This window comes from Diadema antillarum, unplaced genomic scaffold, assembly GCF_040938485.1.
Source record: "Diadema antillarum isolate AM-2024a unplaced genomic scaffold, OU_Dant_1.0 seq00000971_RagTag, whole genome shotgun sequence".
Classification (NCBI taxonomy): Eukaryota; Metazoa; Echinodermata; class Echinoidea; order Diadematoida; family Diadematidae; genus Diadema; species Diadema antillarum.
Genome location: NW_027271814.1, coordinates 289,937 through 313,854, shown reverse-complemented (window position 1 = coordinate 313,854; position 23,918 = coordinate 289,937). Strand labels below are relative to the sequence as shown.

The following is a 23,918-nucleotide window of genomic DNA, read 5'->3' as shown; positions in this document are numbered from 1 at the left end:
TCATATGGTAATAAACCAGTTGAGATTCAGCCTATAAGCACACAGAATAGATTTGAAGCTCCCATCAAGGGGGCAGGGGAGGGGGGGGGGGGGGGGGGAGGGGGTAATGGGGCGTTGGAACGAAAATGGGCATTTTAAAGGGCCATATCATACTGGAATCGTGTGTGCTCACTCAAAGCAGAGATGCTAATTTGAACAATATGATTACTGGTAACGGATGAAAAAGGTATACACCTTGTAGCATATCCTGTGCAGGAAATGGTTGTATTTTGTTGATAATTACATTAATAAAGAGGAATGACAACCTTTATTGTTACTTCTACACCTATCAATCACCAAATGATAATACAAGGAAACAAGCTACATGGATAGGAAAGTTATAATGATAATAAATGAAAAATAAAAAAGAAACAGTAATATTGTTCATGACAACAATGCTACATTTGTACTTCATTATGTAGCTCATGCCTTTTATTATGTTTTGACCTACTTTTTATAGAAGATGGCAGGCGAAAAGAAAATATAACCTAAAATGTAAATGCACTGGGCAAAAGCTGAAATTTGAAATGTGTGTCAAGTTTTGTGTACAAAATACAGTGTATACTATAAAATACAATGTTAGGGTCTCTGAAAAGTACACCTGCTGCATAACTAGTAAGATTCTGTCGAGAAATCATACACGTAAACTACATAAGTCACCCTGATGATTAAATCAGGAATGATAATCCATTTCCCTTAACATTGTCCTTCTTCCAGAACACTGATATTATACTGATAGGCCAAGTGTTAGGAAGCGAGAGTTAACCTCCACCTACACTGTGCATTCAAGCCAAAAGGTGTGATGATTTATTGCACGCAATGCCAAAGAGCAAGGGGGGGGGGGGGGGGGGCTGTCAAAGCCCCATGACTTGTCTTGTACCTTCTGCTCCATGAAAGAGGTGTAAAGTAAAGAGCGTGAGACACAGATACCAGTAGTTCTAAACAGACGCAGAAGGAGATCACAGACAGAGACTAAGAAGAATGAGAGAGAGAGAGAGAGAGAGAGCCTGTATTCACGCTTTGCTTGGTACAGAGATTGTGACACTCTGGTCTCTACCATGTGTCATTGTAAAACCAGAAAGTTGCACATGCATGAAAATTTTGTGATTTTCGCGAGGAGCCAAGACTTGCAAATGTAAAATAGACACGAGAGAGTTTTGTCCACACAATGCACTGAATGCCAGTCGCCAATTTGCGAAAGTTTCATGGAGCAGAAGAGGCCGTCGGATCCAATTCGCAAAAGTTTCATGCCGCGAATGTTTCTGGTTTAAACGGTTTACAGTATCATACAATTATTGCCTCTTCAGAGGTGTAATATATAAAACACTTGACATCTCTGTTGGAGTTATATTTTCCTGTAGTGCGCAACAGTGAGAGAAAATATTGTTTCAAGAGGAAAATATAACTTCCAAGGAATTGTCAAGTGTGTATATCAAAACAATTAACAAGACACAAGTATATGATCTACACAAATGCACATCCTTTCATTCTAGTCCCACTGACAGCCAGCCAATTCTTGAAATAAATTTCCAAATGTGACACCACTGCTTGCAATATGATTTCGATCCTCGCTGCATTAGTCGCGTGATTGCGTGATGACAAATCACTGACCAGTATTTGCTTCAATCTATAGACCATTTTACATAAATTAATGCTGACTGAAGTTAACACACGTCGCCTGTTCACATTGGTTGTCATCACTGAAGTGTCTTGAGACCACAGCATACATACACAAGAGACCCGGGGGTCACGCGCTCACCTGAGTATCGCAATTTCACCTTCCATGCATTCTTGCACACTCTTACCTGAGAACATTGAAAACTTAGGTCTGCATATGGATCCCCCCCCCCCCCCCCCCCAACTCCAGGTTGGGGGGGGGGGGGGGGAGGTGGCAGCCCTGGATCTACAATGAACAAACTTGGAACTAAAGTCATCAATGTACAAACTCATGGTATTAACTTTGCTTTATCATTTCTGGTTCTAGAGTAGAAGATTTTAAATATTCCTTAATGTGGGGGGGGGAGGGGGGGTAGGCCCCATATGGGCCCCCAAGAGGGACATGGTGCCCACTCTAGGGATGCTACCTGCTAAGTTTGGTCAAAATTCATCATGAGGTTTTCAAGAAGAAGATGAACATGTACAATTCAGTCCCTATTAGGACCCATCTCCATCCCCTCTTCTGGGTCCCAAGGGGGGGGGGGGGGGGGCACCCTGATTCCGCAAATCCCATGAACAAACTTGAATCTACAGTCATCAATGTGCTAACTCATATTATTATCTAAGCCCTATCACTTCTGGTTCTAGAGAAGATTTTAAAAGATTCCTCAATTTTAGGGGATTTGGGCCCCCCTGGGGGCCCCCCCACCAGCAATTTCGTACAAAGCCACCCCAAAATTTTATTCTTACGTCAAAATCAGGAGCAACAAAATCACCAGCTGAAAATTAATTTTGTAACAAAATTATTAGCGGGGAAGTGATATGGTAACAGAACCACAAATGGCCTTTTTTACGATCAGTGGTGTAACTTTTGTACTCGGAGGGTCAAAATTTCAAACAAAATATTTTTTCATTATTCTGTTTGATTCCTGTTGGAAAGTATTCAAATTTTTGAAAAAATAACATTTCAGACCTTAAAGCTGAAGAGTTATTGGTGTAATTTAAGGAAAACCCTGGCACCTGAAGTAAATTTAAGCAAAATTTTGTTTTCATGAATTGCACCATAATGACAAAACTCTGTAGTCAAACTTCACCATGCAAAGTTTATATGGTTAACAACAATATATAGTTTGTGAATCAAAACTATTTGGGGGTTGAATATAAAGTGAATTAAAAAAAAAATACAGGAGATTTATAAATTTTTGGTAAAAATACCAATTGACATGCAATTTTTAAGATTTTAACTATTTATTGGAGGGCAAGCCAGGTCAAACTCTATACTATAACAAGTCTTTAAGAAGGGCTTCCTTCCTATGTAGGTTAAATGAAATTCCAATCATTTCTTTAAATCTTGGATTTTTCACACATGGATGTTTCGGAGGTGACAGTTAACATAATAGAATGTTTCGGAGGTGACATTAATATTAATACTCAGTTTTTTTTAGAATAAGTGACAATAACACAAAACTTCTTCTTTTTATCAATGTTTTTAATAATTATAACTCGAGAACAAGAAATTAACTCCTGTTTCAAGCAGATAAACCACACAGAACAAGTGTTTTTTTACACTTCATTAATTAGCATGGGTACCGGTAGTTTGCCATCCATTTGGACGAAGGTTGTAAGCCAAATATTGTAATCTGAAGAAACATGGCATTCCATTTTCTACCTTAAATTGAGATAAGGGTGTGAGATCATTTTAGTAATGTTTCTTTGCTCTCAGAACATTTTATTCCACAACACCAGGGAAGAATCACTTCGTTTCGGAGGTGACATTCAATGTTAACATTGTGTTGAAATATTCATTTACAGTAAGAATATGACGGACATAAGCTAGATATTGTAACCTGAAAAAACATGGCATTCCATTTTCTACCTTAAACTGAAATGAGGGTGTAAGATCATTTTGGTAATGTTTCTTTGCTCTCAGAACATTTTATTCCACAACACCAGGGAAGAATAACTTTGTTTCGGAGGTGACATTCAATGTTAACATTGTGTTCAAGTATTCATATAGTATGTCCCCCCCCCCCCCCCCCCCCCCCAAATTTACAATTAGACTTTTGCATTGATAGCACCCAATATGATTAAATCAGCTAAAATCTACTTTGGGGTCTTAAATCATAACATCTTAGCTCTATTTTGCAGAAAGCCCCAGTCAATTTGGTTAAGTGGTCTCAAAGAAATGTGGATTGTTATAAAGGATGTCAGGAGTCTGATTCTTCCAAGTTTAGCACTTGGATGCTCTTGGAACTGCATATTAATGTGTAAACACAATATACAGAACTTGGAGGGAAGGGATTCCTGACATGCTCTACAAAAATCCTCATTTCTCTTTGACCTCTGAAGCAAATTGAATGGGGTTTTCTGCAAGGTGTGGGCAATGAGTTAATGTCATAGTTTCAATCCCTCAAATTGTATTTTAGATTGATTCACTATCTTTAAAGTTATCGTTGCGGAGGGTCCCATTGTAATTTTTTGGTGGGGACATAGGTTATGAATGCCAAAAGCAAAAATTCTTATTTGACTTGTATTATGTTTTTGTCTGCACATGGTATTATAAATAGATTAATTCAAGGATGTTCATGAATTCTTCATCATTCTTGATAGCCACCATACAAATGTTATAATACTGGTGAAAGGTGTTAGGTTCATCTGGGATAAATTTTCTATATACCAGATTCATTTAAACTGTTGACATTACTAAAATATATTTTATGTATCTTTCTGAATTGCTTGAAAATTACCTGCAAATCATATATATTAGTCACTTTTGAGAGTAAAAAGTATAAGATAAGAAAAAATCATTTTATTGTTTTGGAGGTGACACAACACTGAGACAACCCAACTTCTCAGGTGTTAACTAATAATATATTGTGAACATTCATGTCTTTCCTCATGGCTTTAATTTTCAAATATAAGCTCTTTCTTTCAGTTCTTACTTGTTATTTTGTTTAGTTATTCTCTTTCATGATAGTGGATACCAGCTCATATTTTGTTTTAGATTGTAATTCATACTAATCTTTAGCAAGTTTTTACAGTTTGGTTAAGACAACAGTTTGTGTTTCCCAGCTGAAGAGAGCAGCATAATGCTTTTGTGTAAACTTATGGGGATTTTTTTTTTTTGTTTTTTTTTTTTTTTGTTCAGTTATTTTCCCCATCAACTACACAGAAGGTCCCGGACACAAACTGGTCTCAAATAACCCTATATGGGACCGAAAAAGGACAAGTTCACCTCAATAGACACGAGGGTTGAGTAAATACAGCAATATTAGTAAAACACATCAGTGAGAGTTTGAGGAAAATAAGGCAATCCGTTCCAGAGTTATGAATTTTTGAAGTTTCTGCTCAGTCAAAGCTGAATGAGAAGACTTCTATAGCTTGTGATGTCACATGTGTACAAGGATATAGAGAAAGTATCAAGAAAATTCAACATATTTTCACTTTTCTTGCATAACAAAAGAACACTTGACTTCTCTCTTTTGGAAGGCAGGGTGAATAACATTGCCCTAACATACATCAGTAGCAAGTTGAAGAAATGTGCACTTTTTTCAAAAAGTAAAGTTTTGTGAAATTCACTTATATTTTCTTTATATCGTTGTATGCATGTGACATCATACACTGTCGTAGTCGTCTCATCCAGCAGTGATTGCATAGATACTTAAAAAAACCCATAACTTTTGAATGGATTGTCCAATTTCCCAAACTTTCAATGATGTGTTCTACTAATGTTGTTGCATTCACTCAATCCACATGTATATGAAGGTGGACTTGTCCTTTAAGAAACCATTTTCTTTTCCTTTAAATTCCAAATTCTAATTCTAAGATAAAACATAATAACAAAACAAGGTAAACACGTCATCAAAATTATATTAAGATAGAACTACAAATCTTGTTTTTGGATCTTTCCCTTTCCAGTCCTGGTGACTTGTTCCTCTGTTCACTTTAGTTGTCAGATAACTTCAATAATCTTAAAAAAATACAATGTCATAAACAGTTGGTTCAACTTGGAAAATGTAATAATTATTGTCATAGTATTAAAAAAATAATAACATAATTTTGTTTATGATTACGTTGTACATGGAAAAACAACAACTATTAACAGAATTCAAGAACAAGTTGTGCACCAGCTATAGGCATGTGGCCTTTTTGTGGAGTTTGATTATTTTATGATTTTTTTAAGATTGTGGACTAGGGCATGCATGAACTGCCACATGTATCACTTTGGTATCAAGGGAATTCTGGTGAGCAAGGTATACAAAAGTCACTTCTATTGTGATGATTTTGTAGATATTAAATGTATTTGAAAATGTTGATAGATAGTGAAAAGGAACTGAAGTCTTGCCTTTCACTATCACATAACAATATGGTGTTAACAAACAATGTCACCTCCGAAACACAAGAAAAAGCAACCTACATGGAAAGCTGTGATTGGTAAATCTTCACAACTAAATTGCTTAAATTGAAAATCAAGCTTCTAAGATGAAAGCATCTATATGTTTACTTAACTAAAGCAGGAGAATTGATCTTGATTACAATATTATATATACAACAGAAGGGTGTATTTTGTGCATTCTCTTTGTTAAAAAAGTGAAAAAATGTAAATTTGCCCTAAAACCTACAGTATAGTAATAAAAATAAGAGTGAGAGTGTGTTAGTTGATTTCTCCACTTTGAGACTTATGTTACTAAAATAAATGAAACCATTGGTGTACATGATATGGTTTCTCTTCAATAGAAATGAGCAAAAACTCTTGTTAACAGTGTTTTGTCACCTCCGAAACAGTAATTCTTAGTTTTTATTAGATATTTTATTAATATCTAGAAAATTCTTGCTTCCTGTTGCCATATTACTATTTTCATCCAAAAGAGATTCCTGTCAATTGGACAGAATCAAACAAAATTGCTCTGTCTTCGAGAAATTATCAAATATAATACGCTTGTTGTTTCGGAGGTGACGAATGTTTCGGAGGTGACAAGTGTTAACGGAAAATTGTAAATTGCTCCGAAATGAAAACAACAGGCTATATTTCTACTACCTTCCTTCAGAGATAAAGTGAGGGGATATGTTACATTTTTGTAAATGTAATGTATAACTGACGTCAAGAATAAAAAAATCAAATACATAAATCTGTTGTCTCGGAGGTGACAGAAAAGTTAACGGAAAAGTTGCATAAATTTATAAACACTCACCAAAAAATGATAAGCTATTTGAATCAAATAATCTTTGGATCGAAGTTAAGTCAGATTGATTACTATTCTGTTTTGATGGAAATTACCAAAGTTGAATTTTATAATTGTGAGCAAGAGCTAACTCAAAAGAGGGGTTAATTGTTAACGGAAAATGTCACCTCCGAAACATAAAGTTTGGACAATTTCAGTCTTTAAAGAAGACAAAGCAGAACCTGGTAAACATAATAGTTCTTAATGTTAGATACCTGTCTATCACCACAACAACAAAAATAATGAAAAGCAATAAACAATTTAATATGCTAGGTCTGACAAAAAAACCATGTCAGAGTGCATACACCAAAAGTGTTGGATTTCAAGCATGTAAGTGCATGCCACATCTGAAAGAAAAAGAGAGGAAAGTTCATTAAGGTACCCAAGGTAGACACTGTGGGTGGTAAGTTTATGAGAAAAAATAATGCATATCTGTCAGTGTACAAGAAAGTTATACACCAATTAGTGCCAAAACCGTGTTTTACACCACTGATTGTAAAAATGGCCAAATGGTTCTTTTTGGTGTACCATAGCGAAAAAAGGAACAGTTGCCGTTACTGTGCTTGGTGTAAACGGGCCTTAAAGGGAGGCTCCATAAAGCAATCAGTTAGGGTTCATATTTCTCTTGTCCAGACATGAAGAGCTTAAGTTTCAAGGAATCCTTAGAACTGCAGAAGTGGGGAAACTTGTGTGCTTTGCACACAAAATCATTTTCTTTCAATATTGCTTTAAGAATGGTACACGTGTATGTACATGTAGATATGATCTTAAGACTTTTTCCCCTGAACACAATGGCGTGATGAAAGATGGAATAAAAGGCTTTTTACAGAGAAAATTGGTAGACATGATTTGTTTGATATGATACGCATCCGACTGAATAGGGGCACACCTCGAAATTACATTGTGCTGCACAAGTACAAGTTCACAGCAAACTTGGCTCTTACCAACGCACTCTTCCTGTTTGTTTTCTGTCTGGCATCGAAGGCAGGCATCTGTTTCATGGGATAAAAGGAGAGAGAAAGAGGTTGAGTTGAGCGTGAATATTGTTAAATCAAAGCAGTTGCCGTCTCAAAGGTAGGTAAACATTCAGGCTTGAGCAAATACCACACGTCTTGTAAGATCTCCTTTGTCACATACAATTTCTATTAAGTCAGTAGTAAGAGACGCTGTCTCCGCCACTGAACATTGGACACTTAATAGTGAGTATTGCTTTCAACAGCTAGGGATGCGAACATTTTCATACATAGGATGCTCTTTGACCTAATGTACGATATGAATGGGGTCGGAACAGTGAATTACTCTATACATGAACCTACTACAGTGGCGGATCCAGAGGGGGGGCGCAACCGGTGCATGCCCCCCTTTATTTTTTGTTAAAAGCAAAAGAAATAAAAAGAAAAAATAATGAAATGAAACCTGGAAGTGGCACCAGAAAAATAAGTTGTGCCCACCCCCCCCCCCCCCTTTACAGAATTCTTAGATTTGCCCCTGTACTATGTATGTATGCAATGAGCAAAGATCTGTGGCTGTAACTGAGCACACAAAATGCAGAATGATTTAAGTTCAAACAGATTTAATCATCTGTGCCTTTGGTAAAATCACATTACTTGTACCCCTTTTCCAACACAGTTCTAACATCCCTAGATACAGTTTCCACAGGATCTATCTGGTTCATGTACAGCCCGTTGTCAGTTGGTTAATAACGAAAGGGCAAACGATCTTAAGTAGCAACAAGATTCTTGGTGTACGTGTACATTTCTTTTGCATGATCATCATTATCAATGAGAACAACAACAACAACAACAACAACAAGGTTGCCGTCCTCTAAGATTGGACGATAAGGGGATCTGTCATGCATAGAGAGAAGCAATAACTTATACTTAAGTAATACATGTAGCTAGCAATGACAGGACGATAGTTTTAAGCTCCCTTTGGAGGAATATGTACATTTGTACATGCTGCAGATAATAGGAGGATGCATTGCAATGCCTACAGCTGGGTACATAGAGTGCTTCAAACTGAACCCTAATCTACAACAACCACAACAGCTCGCTTCAATGGGTAGCCACGCACGGCCACTACATATGCTGGTGCCCTGCACAATTTCATTTACAATATTTGTCAACACACTTTTGGCTGGAATTTGCACAACTCTCTTGCACTCTAAATACAATTTTGTGCACTGCATTGATGGGTTCACTTTTCTCTCTAGATTTTGTGTACTGGATATCTTCCTTTAGTGCATTTTATGATGTCCTTCACCAGGTGAAGAACTGGTTTCAAAGACAAAATCTTTGATAACAATGGTATGATCTGCTGGATGACATTGGCATGATATGCCAACTGACTGATCACTATCAAACCACTTTCAAATGTCAACACATTTCAACTACACAACCTCCAGAAAGGTCATAATGATGACCTCAACCATTGTATTGCATAAATTATAAAATGATATGGAGCAGGTCCTAATCAAATAATTGGTAGACAGCATACACTGTACATGTGACCAGGTATCCATTTTGTGTAATACCTGGTACCTAATTTTGCTTATGAACAACGATCATAGGTACATTGTACATACTGTACCGGTCATGAGCACTTTCATGTCACGATGGTGACAGGGTGCTATTTTGTAGCTTTATTAAATTTACAAATGTAGTGTGCAAAAATGGATCGTGTGGAAAGTAAAATGTCTACATTTGACATTCTTTCAACTGAAGATGTCTGCTTCATTCATTTTATAAAACAAATAACACACATCATTTTGTTTACAGTGCATTGAATAGTGTAAATTGCCCACACTCCGTAGGGCCTACCTTTGCAATAGTACGGTACAAACACCCTGGGCTATTGCCCTAGGCTTGTTAGCTTGTTCCAAAGGTACCTTGCAGGCTGGGGAGGCTTGCCCCCCCCCCCCCACATTTTTTTTTTTTTTGCACCATAACACAAAGGAATACATAAGGTGTCACCACTTTGGGCTCCCACTTTTTTTTCCCCCGGAAGTGCATACAGTAAGTGGCACTAAAAAGAAAAAGATAAAAACCTTAAGTGTGAGCATGGTAAGGCTTTATTTTGCGCTGAAGTTTTTTTTTTTTTTTTTTTTTGCTTGCCAGCTGAAGAAACCTTGAAGTGGCATCAAAAGTTGCGCTGAAGACTTTTTTTTTCTTTTTTTTGCTTGCCAACTGAAGAAACCCGGAAGTGGAATGAGAAAGATAAACTGAAGACATTTGCTTGTTACATAGCTCATGAAACCTGGAAGTGCCCCCCCCCCCCCTCCCCCCCTTTGAAAATGTGGCTCCGGCAGGGCCTTGTGTAAGTAATTTTAATGCCCTTCCTGATGTATACTGTGTAATAAAAACACAGCCACGCTTGAATGAATACGGTGTTAAACAAATTTGTACAAAGCACATGTATGCACATGCATGCCATCAATCATGGATGGACATGATACTTTGATAGGCAGTCTGCAGGAAACTTGACACTACATGTAGACACTGTACATACAATGTAAACATAGCTGGCTCATACAGTTGTAACATCAAGGTTGGCAGTGAGTGATAACAGTAAAAGCCAGACACAGTAACAGTGACACATTGCTAAACTAGAGAGGGCGCTAGAGCACATAGAGCACCAATGCTACCTTGCAGTCTAGCACCATAATAGCGAAGCAGCCTACAATTGTAAGCCCCATCACTTTTTCATACCACATAGATACTGAAAGAGATCGTCATAATAATATTTAAATAAGCCATACCACCTTGTTCAGAAACAGTAGGAGTGGTTAATGAGGGCGAATGTCTAGATACAAAATACACCACACTTGGAGGCTGGACACACTTTCTTTGGGGGGACGACAATGTACAATTGTTTCTGCACAGAGACAGAAAATACGTGAAATTTATGAGTGAAGAAACCACAGTCTCTTTCTTTTGAAAAAAAAAAGAAAGAAAAGAAAAAAATCTCGCTAATTTCAGGATTGGAGTAAAATAAGTTGGTTTTCACTGAAAAAGTCTGAGACTGGTCACATTAGACAAACATAAATGTCAGCATGAATAAATATTTAATGATGATGATAATGGTGATAAAATTTCAACACCACTTGCTGTGCTTAACACTGTAAACTGTAGCTCACTATAGTAGTGATAGTGTCATTTGATTTACAAGTAAAACACACATGATTTTTAAATCTTTAGATAAGAAATACACTCAAAAATCTTATCAATATCATATGAGAATGAAGTAAAAATCCGTGCAGAACAGTGCAGAATGATCTGTTCTCCGATATATTTTGGTACCGGGTACAGGATTATGCTTTTACCTGTATTATTGTAAATGTATCTGAGATTATTGGAAACACAGAAACCATGCAAGCATCCTTGTGACCATTTCTCTGAATAAAGTTATCATTTTTACTATTTAGAAAGCAAAGAGGGAGTCACTTGTGGAAGCATTTTATTGATTACAGCTCACTATGCAGGTTTTGGTGTTGATACAATGTAGGGCTGTGAAAAATACAGCTCATTAACACTTTGTTACACTGACTTCCGTTGCAATTAAGCGATGTTTTATGCAGGAGTGATTCCCAATGATCAGGGCCTCATTTCATAAGGAGCTTGTACAAAAGGAACTCTTGCTGAAATGCCGAATGTCAGTTATGACAGGAATCCTGCTTCCTGATCAACTGACTGGTCATTGCTACAGGAAGTTGACCTTCTACTGTTCTAGCAAGAGCTGCAATCCTATCATTGTACGTGCAACTTTTAATTATGAAATGGTAGTCCAGGCTAGGCTCCATAGAAAGTGCACCTAACCTTGTTTTTTGATATATACAATGTTTTTTGATGGTTTCTTGTCAATTCGAGGGTGCTGATTCCAAATCCGATTGATGCCACTCGCGTAACCTTGAGCATTTTCGGCAAAATGCAAAAATCCAAAATGGCCGCCAGATATGCTAATTTGGCCATGATAATCCCAGTTATGTCAATTTTATGACCAATTATTCCCTTAAAGTTTTTTAAATTGTTGTTCCTTGAGTAATTCTACTTGCACTTGCAAGAAATTTTTCATTTGAAGAGGTTCATTTAGTATTTTAAGCTTATTTTCAATCCAAAATGGCCGCTACTCCTATACTCATGTACTATATGAATGGCAAAAAATATGCATAGAAATAGAAGGCGAATTTTCAGTCACATACCTACGCTTTTATCAAATTTTGCATGTGCCATGCAAATCTGATGAGTGCCACTAGCAAAACAAGCAAACAAACAAGCAAACAAACAGAAAATGTATTGTTTTTAGGCTTATTATATTCTTCTTAATGCAAAACTTCAAAATGGATGCCACTCATTATACCCCTGCACAATATGAACGGCAAAGTGTACATGGAAAAAAAAAATCTTTTTTTTTTCTGTCACCCGGGTACACTGTTTATCAATTTGTGTGCTGATTATAAATCAGAGGATTGTTACTAACAAAAGCTGTTTTATTCTTTGATGCAAACATCCAGATTTACTACCTCAATCTGAATTCTTCCCAAGAAATTTGGAAAAACCCACCAAAGCTTGAATTGACGCCAAGATCAAGATCGTTTATCAGGAATTATTAGACATGAACAATTTGATACTTACTTGCCCTGATATGTTGAACATCATAATATTCACGCTGAATTAAAAGGCTGAATCCTAGATGATGACACAATGAAATTTCCAATTACCTGCCCTGTTCTACATTATCTAAAAGCGATATTATACAAACTTTTCAGTCCCCTCACCCGAGATAGAACATGAGGCAGGGGAAAGTGGTAAAAAGGGACCACCTCACTTCCTGTTGTCAAATCTCTGAAATGAAAACAATGCCCAAAAGTTTTTCATGTTAACCCAGATATATGGTAGATGAATTCTACCTCCATTTTTTTTTCTGAGTGAATGTGTTTGCGTATACATTGTATGATGTCAAGGGAGACTCTGAGATCTGTACAGTGCTGCCTCATTCTGAAAGTAGTGTTATAACAACTTCACACTGCTTGTCTTTAATCTTCAGCACTCAGAGACTCCAACTCTCCAGCTTTCAACGGGAGATCTCCCGCCCCCGTTTTGCACAATCTCCCGTTCTCCCGCTTGAGATTTAATTTCTCCTGCCCTGGATATGTGTCTCCCACTTGAAATGATTTCTTACTTTGTGTGTTCGTATATTGAAAAATAAGCCTTAGATAGCACAAGAGAACATTAAGAACCCCATTAGAGCTTCCAGAGCTCAAGCGGGCCCTGGACCCCGGCTGCAGGAAACTTCACGCTCGTAATATGCGCTTCGCGCACATCAAGTTGGAGTCTCCCGTTTGCTAGGGGTTTCAGGCGGGAGAATCTCCAGATCAGAAGGTACTTGGGATTGGAGTCTCTGTGCACTTGCAGATTCAGGATTGCTCTAGGTAACCAGACCAGCAGTGTTAGGACTCTGAATGATGGCCTCCTTAATGGTGGCTGTAAACTAACTCCACTAGAGCTCTTTTTACCATATACATGGTGACATAACATTCCCTTCACTTAGGAAGTTTCCAGATGATCTTGCCTTTGCGTCTCATAGAAAGTCCTTGGATGGCATGAGCCGAGTACTGACCCATCTCAAGACAATAGAGGAGTTCTTCACGTTCTTGAGACTTTGCCCCAACCTTTATAAGATTATAATCTGACCCATGCCCTCCATCTTAGTAACCATCTTGCCAATGCTATGTTCAAGGTAGTCCTCTATGGCAAGCCTTCCAAGCATAGGCTAAGGAAGTCTATCCTCCTTCACTGGCACTCGATCACTCTCCCTCACGCTGGAAGGAAAGGATGGCAAGTGTCACCAGTGCTGTCAACGCATACCCTGACCTTCCAAACGCGATAGAATGGGGGCATTTCATGAAGCGTTTTGTCTGACAAATTTGTCTGACAAATTTGCTCTCAGCCAATCAGATGCAAGGATTTTAGTAGCTTATAACAGTTAGTCAAAAAGAAAAGATCTGACAAAACGCTTCATGAAATGCCCCCTTGAACAATCTGCCATCAATGCGTCTGAAATCCCACAAGCCTATAGATTTCCCTCCCGTAACTAGACAGCTTTGACCCCAAAACCGGTTGGTGAAGATGCTGGTCTCATGTCATCTCTCACACCACCTAAGTTACCTACAACACTGTCTCTGGCCTGGCAACAAAGCCATAGGGCTTCAACGGGTGGTGATCAAGCAAGTCTTCATGTCTTCATTCTGTTTCTATGGCAAATAATCGCCCTCTGACCCCTGAGGAAGTGCTGAACATCACCAGATGTGGTTGCAATTAAAGGAATTGCAGGACTAATAGGCCTCTTTACCCTGAGAATTCTGCAAATTTGAGGCTGATGTTACCTGCTGCCAAACGTCCAATTAAAGGGTTCTTTAAAGACAATAAAAATGAAAGTTTTAGTTTCAAGACAAGACTGAATGAGATCATGATGTCAAAGTGTATATTATCAACACCTGAGAACTGTGAGAGAACTGAAAGAGGTATCTCACATTGCTACTTGGTTGATGTTTAATGAATAGTTTGTACGGTATTGCGTTTAGACAGTTTCGTTTATGCCTTCACCAGCTTTTGTGGTTGTTTTAATTCAAGAAGAAAATCAAGTTTGCTCTATAATATCAAGGCGGTACTTCTAAATTATATCATACCAAAGTGATGGAGGTTATGATCCATTTCAAACTCGCCCCCCCCCCCCCCCCCAACTCCTTGCTGGAAAAAAAATCTACAATGTAAAGGGTTTTTAGTTGTGTCATTAATGTCCGGTATGTTTTTGTCTTCAACTATGTATCTCTGCACTTCCTGTATAGGATTTTTTTCTGTACTTTGTTAACATGGTTTTAGGGGAATGTATATTAGAAGCCTGCTTTCTAGCTTCCCCTCCATTTTCAACATTATTTGATAAATACCATGCATCTAGGCTTCTTAATATATTGTGTTAGTATTACATTTTCATATTCAACCTGCGTGTAGAATAATGATGGTATATTGATTTCTTGCGAGACGTTTGGTGAACTTATATTCGTTGTTGAGACAAAATGAAATAGACAAGAAATTGTGTTAAACATAGTAAGGTTTATGAATATTAAATGCTCAAATATACATGTAGGCCCTCTATATTGTAAGTGACACCCAACATATTTGTATTACACATGCAACACTTTATGACAGCGTAGGTACGGGACTGGAAATACAGTAGATTTGTTCTATATTCTATGCATTGTGTTTTGCCATTCATATAGTACATAAGCATAGGAATGGCGACCATTTTGAATAAAAAATGAGCTTTAAATACTAAATGAACCTATATGAAAGGAAAAATCTCTCGCAAATGCAGATGGAGTAACTCCAGGAACAGAAATGTACAAAGTTTGGTGGAATAATTTGTCATAATAATGCACATTATTATGTTTATCACGGCCGAATTAGCATATCTGGCGGCCATTTTGGATTTTTGCATTTTACCGAAAATGCTCAAGGTTACGCGAGTGGCATCAATCGGATTTGGAATCAGCACCCTCGAATTGACAAGAAACCATCAAAAAACATTGTATATATCAAAAAACAAGGTTGGGTGCCTTCTAGCCTGGACTATGGGGCCCATATGATTGGACATTGTTGGGTCAGCACTGTACATATCAAATTTACCATAATTAACTTGTGTAGTTAGTAAATAATGACAGGCAACCCCTAACAATAAGAGGATATCATAATGGCAGTGTATACAGCCACACGCATGTGTCTTTACAATTCAGCCACACTCATGTGATTACATACATCTATGGGCCATGCAGCTGGATACAGTCACATCGTGACATCGATGTGCACTTGGACCAGGAACTACACATTTTGTATAATACTCCACAGATCAGTTGTAGCTCCATGTTTATATTATCACACAAAATGCTATCATTTAAAAGAAAATAACCCAATTTTTCTTTCATATAACTTTATTTTCTCAAAAATAATTACCACTTCATTTGTCTTTTCTCATTTTTCTGGTCTCGTTTACTTGTTACAAATATTTCTTGTGTTGAACCTGTTGATGACGAGGCCCGAGTATACCAAGGCAAGTGTCTAGATGGGAAATGTGTGTTGTAGCAAATTCAGCCCATCCTCAATGGGTTAACTGCACTTCAAAATATCTGCAAATGTGTTTAGCTGTCCTGTTTGCAGGCTTCGTTCGATATGCAATCATTAAGGGACTCAGAATTAATTTAAAGTTCACCAAATAATCATAACTCTGCTTTTCATTTCACATCCACATGTTTAATAAAAAAAAAGACTGTGAGAATGGAGTGAAACCCATTGACCAATGGAGAGTAAAGAAAATATAATCATTTAGAACTTCACGAGGTACATATTGTAGTGAATGTATATTGTGTGTTGATGTAGCTGTCTCTAAAGCTTCTCTAGCCATGAGATTCCAACTATGAGATGTTAAACTGTACAGCCTAGTCCCATATGCATGTGGCTGGATGGTAGACACACGCCTGTGGCTGTTTAAACACTGCCTATTGTATCATAAATTTGGGAAGGATATATTGGCATGCGCACCAAGGTTCAACTGTGTGCAAAAGCATGTACAGGTTTCTACACGTAGCAGGCGGTCAAATTGTGAACGGCGTTGTGGTTGAAATATGGGTGGCTTGCGTTAAACACAACGTTGTAGGAGTAGGCCCCTACCTCTCCACTCACTATTATGCAAAGAATAAAATGAAGCCAACGTACCCATAACTTGAACCCTACAAATCGCACAAGTGTCACATTCCACGTCCCAGCTCCACATGGCCACAATGTTCCACTTCTTCAATGTGAAAAGTTTCTGTTCTGATTTTGTATTAGACGCCGAATCCCCATCGTTTGGAGTCGTCTGTGCATGAGCGACTTCTGTTGTTTGGGACATGGTCTCCGATCGACACAGCCGTTGCGCTGGACTGCAGAACTACCGGTGATAAATACACGTAGTTCAAAATTCTGAATGGATGCCTGTAGAATTATCCTTGCCGTTGGCTCATGCCTCATGAATTGGCTAGGAGTCCGGAGTGGTGTTGTGCAACTGCAGAGAAATCAGCAGGTAGACCTCTAGCCTCTAGAATGAAAAAACAAACAAAGTCATGAAGTTTATCTTTACTTCTTAACCCATTCCCTACAGGAACCTGGTGGCCTGTGTATTATGGGGATTTCAGAATTCAGTATGGAACAGGTTAAGTTCTAGTTCATGGGTTATCTAGAGTAATTGTGGCAGTATATACATATGCTGCCGTGAGCCTGTTCGAGGCAGATACAACATATTCGGTAATATACTGCTAAACACAGCGACACATTCTATACAAGACTACAGAATGCACGTACATGTACATGCAAACCACAAAAATACTTTGACACTACACTACTAATATTCGAAACAAACAAACAAACAAACAAACAAACTGATAATACAAATGTATGAGCACAATCTCCGACAAAAGTTAAATTTTCTAACCTCAATGACAACATATCACATCCAAAATTTTATTTTCAGTACTACTACTTCTTAACATAGACACAGATAAGAAACAAGGGTCTAAGAAACTGGATTTTTTGTTGTTTTCCTCACGTTCACGGATTATGAATGAAAACACGTCCTAACGTACAGTACAACTTTCGTGAGCCAATGTGGGCAGTAATCTTTCTGGAAGTGGATGTTACCATAAAAAAAATCAGAAAGATATGAGAAAGACATTAACAACATCGTCAGAATTTCAATCTGTTTGAAGTCGGTGCATGTGCGCCAGCTACTTTCATATCATGAATCATGACAAGTGCTTACGCAATGTTCATGAGCCATGTGAAGGCGTTTCAAGTAATAGCTGATTTCTGAAGATCGCGAAGAACGCGTGTACCGTATTGCATACTAAATGTTTCAGGATTGTTAAGAATGGTACATCATGCCGCAAAATATGAAATGGTTGAAAATAATTTGCCCGATTTGTTTACAGTGTGTGAAAAACCCTTCCCTGCAGCAATTCGGGTAAACTTAGTTTTTTACTCTATTCTAAAATTAAGAAGTTAAAGTTCTCTTCCTTAACAAACTCAAAGCAGGTCTACAAATTGTATCATAGTATCAATCTTAGACCAGCCAGCTCAGGCAGGGTTCTTATTGATGGATCTAACAAGTTAGATCTAAAGTTCAATTATACACCTAACAGGTAAATGTTAGAGTTAGAGTAATAATCCTGAAGGAAATTACCGCATGCAAGGGAAAAATCTACAACCAGTAAAAGCCGAAAAGGATCTTGGAGTGATAATTGACTGCCAGCTGAATTTCCATCAACATGTGTCATCAGCGGTTAGTAAGCAAATAATCAATGTTGGTGAAGGTGATGGGACAAACTATCACTTCCGAGGCGATCTGGATGTAGCTATCTTTCCGAAGCGCAGCTGAGGAAAGATAGCGTACCCATTCAGATCACTGAGGACGTGATAGTTTGTCTCATTGCCTGAAACTAAAAGTTGATTATTTGTTTTATATTCCACATCTAGGGTCCTAGAAATTCCCATTTTATTTCACATCTGAAACCGTTTTAGCTGTCTTTAGGTATCCTTAGTGCTTAGGCTACGTGTGTGCGTAGATGACAAGACAATGAATTTGCTGCGCGCACCGCGCGGCACCGAAGTGAAAGAGCGTTGCGCTGTGTACTATCAAGTGACCTACATAGGTCACATGATAGTCCACAGTGCAACGCACTTTTATTTTGCGCGTACTCATCTTGCGTTACGACTGTGTGGACAGTGTGGAGATCAGCGAAACAAAAGGGAATATCAACATAGAGTGTAACAAATTTTTCTTCTCAGGTGATGTGATGGGCAAAACTACGCTTCATCACGTGATCAGCTCTGGACCAATCCTATTGCAACATTCTTAGTATGTGGAATATACATATAATAAGGGATACTGTAAAAGTGGTTTCTTTTGCGTACATCGCGTTTCCATCGGTGCCGACTTTTTCGCGTGTGTTGAAATTCGCGGTCGGCAAAATCTGTGAATTCACAGTTGGCAAAAACTGTTTTATTTTGCACATGAAACCCCAAAATATTATTCAATTATTCTTTTATTTATTGAATAGAAATTAAAATCAAATGCAGGCTTACCTGAAATCCCGTTTCTCAAGTACTTTATAATATGCTTGTACTTACTGCGCGGTATCGCTGTGTGTGTGTTGGCCATCAATACACTCAATGCGCGGAATCTTCGTGTGTGCATGTGCGCAATAGCGATGTAACAAGCGGCGAGTTTAAAACATTTTCGCGTGATGTTAAATTCGCGGTTCAACCTCAAAGCGCGAAAATAAAACCACCGCGAAAGAAAACACTTTTACAGTATCAACTACTGGGAGTAATAATTAAAGAATACTTTCTCACAACTGGATAAGACAACTCTACCAATTTTGTTCTTGAAAGACCCTACTTCGACCACACCTAGAATATGGGAATGTTCTATGGCACAACAGGTACAAAGAAGATGTGATGATAATTGAAAGTGTCAAGCGGAAGGCAACCAAATTGGTTCGTGAAATCAAGGACCTCCCATACCAAGAAAGACTTAAGCATCTGAATATGTGCTCTCTGTGCTCTATTCTGCAGAAGAAGAGGAGACATGATTGCTGTTCATCAAATCATGCATGGACTTGTCAACAGCTCACAGGACCACTTCTTCTCCCAACCTACAAGTAGAACCACAAGCATGACAAGAGGGCACTGTTTCAAGATCCAAAGAGAACATTGCAGACTGGATGTCAGAAGCAAGTCTTTCAGCAGACGTATAAATTTTACAGGACTGGAACAGCTTGCCGGAACATAGGTGGTCTAGTGCTAGTGGTCTTGTCAACAACTGAAAAATTCAAACTAGAAATGTCGCTATGGCGACTGGTATGCCTCCGCCATAATGCATGATTCTCCTAATACTGGTCTAAATAGTACATGTGGACAATGTGTATCATTACATTTTCACAAAATTGGCAAAATATTGAAATGACAAGTATGTCACAAATGTGTTGAATGTTCACCTCCCTTGACCTAGGTTTAATTGGATGAATAGGAGAGCATGTATTTGGGATTTAAGGACTTTAACTTGACTTTGACCCATTCATACGTTTATGCATTGAGTAATTTTCAAGGTATGGAGAAAAAGTGCAATTTCTGTATTGAATAGTAAATTGTCACCATTTTCATCTGGCCTTTGACCCTAAAATTCATAAGATAATCACTGTCAGGCAGAACATGCATGTACGTTTCAAGATAACTTGAGCCACTTCCGAGATATGGAGGAAAAACGTAGTTCAGCACTTTAACTTGATCTTTGACCTTTTGATCTTTGAAGCAAAAAAAAGAAAAAAAAAAGTTTCCAGAGAATCTCTATTGGGTTATACATGCATACATCAAGTGTAAAAAGAAAAAAATAATAATCCTGTTGGCATTGCATAAACATGACCGAAATGGTAAAATTTTGAAGTGTTGCCCTTGACCTTTGACCCCTGACCTTTGACCCCATGAACCCTAAATTCTCTAGATAATCACTGCAAGTCAGTACAAGACTATGTATATAAACTAGCTATGTTCCATGAAGATACCTTGAACAATTTCCAAGATATTTTTACTTGACCTTTTGACCTTTGACCTTTGACTTCATGACCCAAACTTTCACCAGAGAATCTCAATCGGGTAATACTGTAAAACATGATACATTCGCGGCATGAATTTTTCGCGAATTGGAACCGGCAGCCTTTTTCGTGGCATGAAATTTTCGCGAAGTGCCACTGGCGTTCAATGCATAATAGTGTAAACAAGGACTTTCATGTGCATTTTAATTTCGCGAATCTTGGCGCTCGCGAAATTCGCGAAATTAAAGTGCACGCGAAAATTCCTCGTTTTACAGTACATGTACAATTGTATACACTAAATTTCAAGAAAATATCTTCTGGCATTGCATGGATATGGTGGAAATAGTGAAACTGTATGTATTTGACCTTGACCTTTTGACCTTTGACCTTGAGCATGTGCACTCAAAAGTTGATAGGCACAACTTCACCCCCTAATACACATACATGCGAAGTTACATTAGGATACCTCAAAAGGTTTTGATAGTTACCCTGTCTACGGACGGACGGACGGACGGACGGACAACCTGAAAACATAATGCCCCCGGCACCACTTCGTGGCGGAGGCATAAAAATAATAATACATGTATTGACAAATATTGGTAGGAGCATCATTTTGATCTCCCATGACTCCACTCCTGCGGATGCGCTGCGCATGTCGTACAGTTTAGGCCTACAGGCCAAATAACACTGAATAAGATTAGAAGCAGTGCAGTGATTGTTGGGAGTTATTTTAAGGCAGTGTATCAGAGACTCCAACTCTCCCGCTTTCGACGGGAGATCTCCCGCCGAAAGCCCATTTTTGCACAATCTCCCGTTCTCCCACTTGAGATTTGATTTCTCCCGCCCTGGCTCTCTGTGTCTCCCGTTGGAAAGGATTTCTTACTTATTGCTATATGTATCGTATGTTGAAAAATAAGTCTTAGATAGCACAAGAGAGCATCTAGAACCCTAGACTGGACCCCGGCCGCAAGGAATTTCGCGCTTCGCGCACATCAACTTGGAATCTCCCGTTTGCTAGGGGTTCCAGGCGGGAGAATCTCCAGATCAGAAGGTGCTTGGGGTTGGAGTCTCTGCTGGTGTACAACCACACGCATGTGTCTTTACCATTCAGCCACACGAGTGTGGCTGTAGCCATGGCCAGAGTTGCTGGATACAGCCACACTCGTGGATGCGTGTGTACATGTACATACCACACACACGGAGAAGCTCCATTGATTGCGTAGCGGGGAACAGGCTGTGTGTGGCCACTTCAACACGCGATCAGCCTTCGTTCGTGTTCCCCGCTACGCAATAAAGCCCCCCGTGTGTGCAACATGTACACACACGTCCACATGATGCGTGTGGTTGTACGAATACACTTCCTTATTCTAATTTACAGGACAGACAATGGCAATGCATTCTTCCTGTTCCAGATGATGATGACGACGATGATGATGATGATGTCGATGACGATGATGATGATGTCGATGATGATGATGAAGCTGATAAGATGTAAAATTTTAAATTCATCTCTAGACTCTACACTAACTGTTAGTGTTACAGCTATTTTTACACAATCGCGATAGTGATAAAGTTAGTAAAATTACACTGCAGCAATGAATGACATCATGGCCCATGCACTTATCAGACTGGAAACAGTAAACTTAATCCTCGTCAGAGACAGTGTCACAGAGTCATATTTTTACATTATCAATTTATCTGGGTTTAAATTATTTTACTTCTGTAACCAACAATGTTACACAAAATTACAATATTATTGATGTGCTCTACACTAGATCTACATGATGTACGTACCGTGTTCACGGTCCTTGTCGATCTTGCTCACTCACTGTATAAAGTGGGCCTAGAGTCTATGTTTATAGACACTATGTCGTCAATATTGCATTGCACTGCACTCTGCTCTGCGCTGCAGTGCGTGTAAGTGCCAGCAGTTAATACACGGACAGCACCACAGCACAATATACAGCAGCTAGGACTAAGGGCCCACCCAAAGGGCTAGCTCCTTGGGGAAAGTGAGCAGGCTTTTATTTATATATCAAATGCTTTGGTTTATAATTTTCTGTTTTAACAAATTTTTAAGCCTCTAAAATTCTGCATATAAATATTGTGATGCTAGTGTAATTATTTGTTAATCATCACACTCAATATGAGACGTTTCATTTTATTATATCTAGCTAGAAAATAACTGTCTTGTAATCAGTACAAATCGTACAATACGGAAGGATTGTTGCCTGACAACATCAAACCGATAGCAGACACCTCATCACGGAAAGTTTACCTGGCAAGTCTTCTCTTTTCAGCCGATTTGAAGCAATAGTTCGTCACCGGCGACAATTTAAATCATGGTAAAACCCTATTACAACAGTCTCCTTCAAATAATACCCGTGAATATAGATGAATGAATTGTTATTGTGATTGTGAGAAAATCCTAAATGCTAGCGGTTACGTGTTTTTGGATACCTCAGCTCTGACTCTGTGTAGTGCGTGCATAGTGTCAGACGTGTGGCGGTAAATTTATGCAATGCAATGTAGGCCAATGTGGCGGTGTTTGTACTACTGTACTGTATAGGTCTACGCCAATATTTTCGCGTACAGATATTTTCGCGAATCGCGGTATCAGTGGCATTTTCGCGTGTTGTTAAATTCGCGATTGATACTAGTAACGTACGTTAGTAGTCATTGGTAGTAGGGTCTACTGCCAAGCCCGAGAAACACGTTCAAACACTTGCCAACGTACTCGTAACGTTTTTCCATTTGCATTGTGACTTCCCAAACATGACAATAGAAAAGACACAGTAGAAGATTTATAAAATGAAACAATACGGGAACTTGCAGTGAGACACTCACACACGGCATTCAAGTAAATTTACGTACCAAATGTTGCAACAAATATAGATGTAGATGACAAATTTTCAGAGCTGCGCTAGCGCTAGCGAAAGTTTTACATGCATCCCTTGGCCTTGGCCTCGCCCAACCACGTCGAGCCGGTGTTCGTTCGCGTAGGCAAACGTAGCACGTAACTGCGACCAGCAGCCCCATACGCATAGCGTATAATGGGGCCGCGGACTGTAGCATTTAGGATCATGACAGGGGAATATCGTGGACAAATATCAACTTGAAATCGAAAAATTTCTTCAATTTGAAGACTTATTTGTGAAGATGAAGTATTGAAAACAGGGATCGTGCAACGTTTGGTCCTGCCAATAGTCCCTTTCTGTTCGAATTGATGACTTAATGTGGCTCGGTCGAGAGGAACCTGGGAGAGCTACACTGAATTGACGGCCAGCGCATACTCACACAGAAATCTGTAAATTTGTGCGCATGTG

General features: G+C 38.6%; 1 protein-coding gene across 1 annotated transcript in view; it reads right to left on the bottom strand.

The window, feature by feature from the left end:
• The window catches only part of LOC139741987 (RING-box protein 2-like), a 46,471-nt gene extending 24,011 nt beyond the window's left edge, over positions 1-22,460 (bottom strand). The window contains exons 1-3 of the mRNA XM_071652551.1: positions 22,387-22,460; positions 16,682-17,042; positions 7,862-7,909 (exon numbers count right to left, since the gene is read on the bottom strand). Of these exons, the coding sequence (XP_071508652.1) occupies positions 7,862-7,909; positions 16,682-16,856 (223 nt within the window). The 5' untranslated portion in view covers positions 16,857-17,042; positions 22,387-22,460. The remainder of the gene's footprint in view (positions 1-7,861; positions 7,910-16,681; positions 17,043-22,386) is intronic.
• Positions 22,461-23,918: the final 1,458 nt, after the last annotated feature.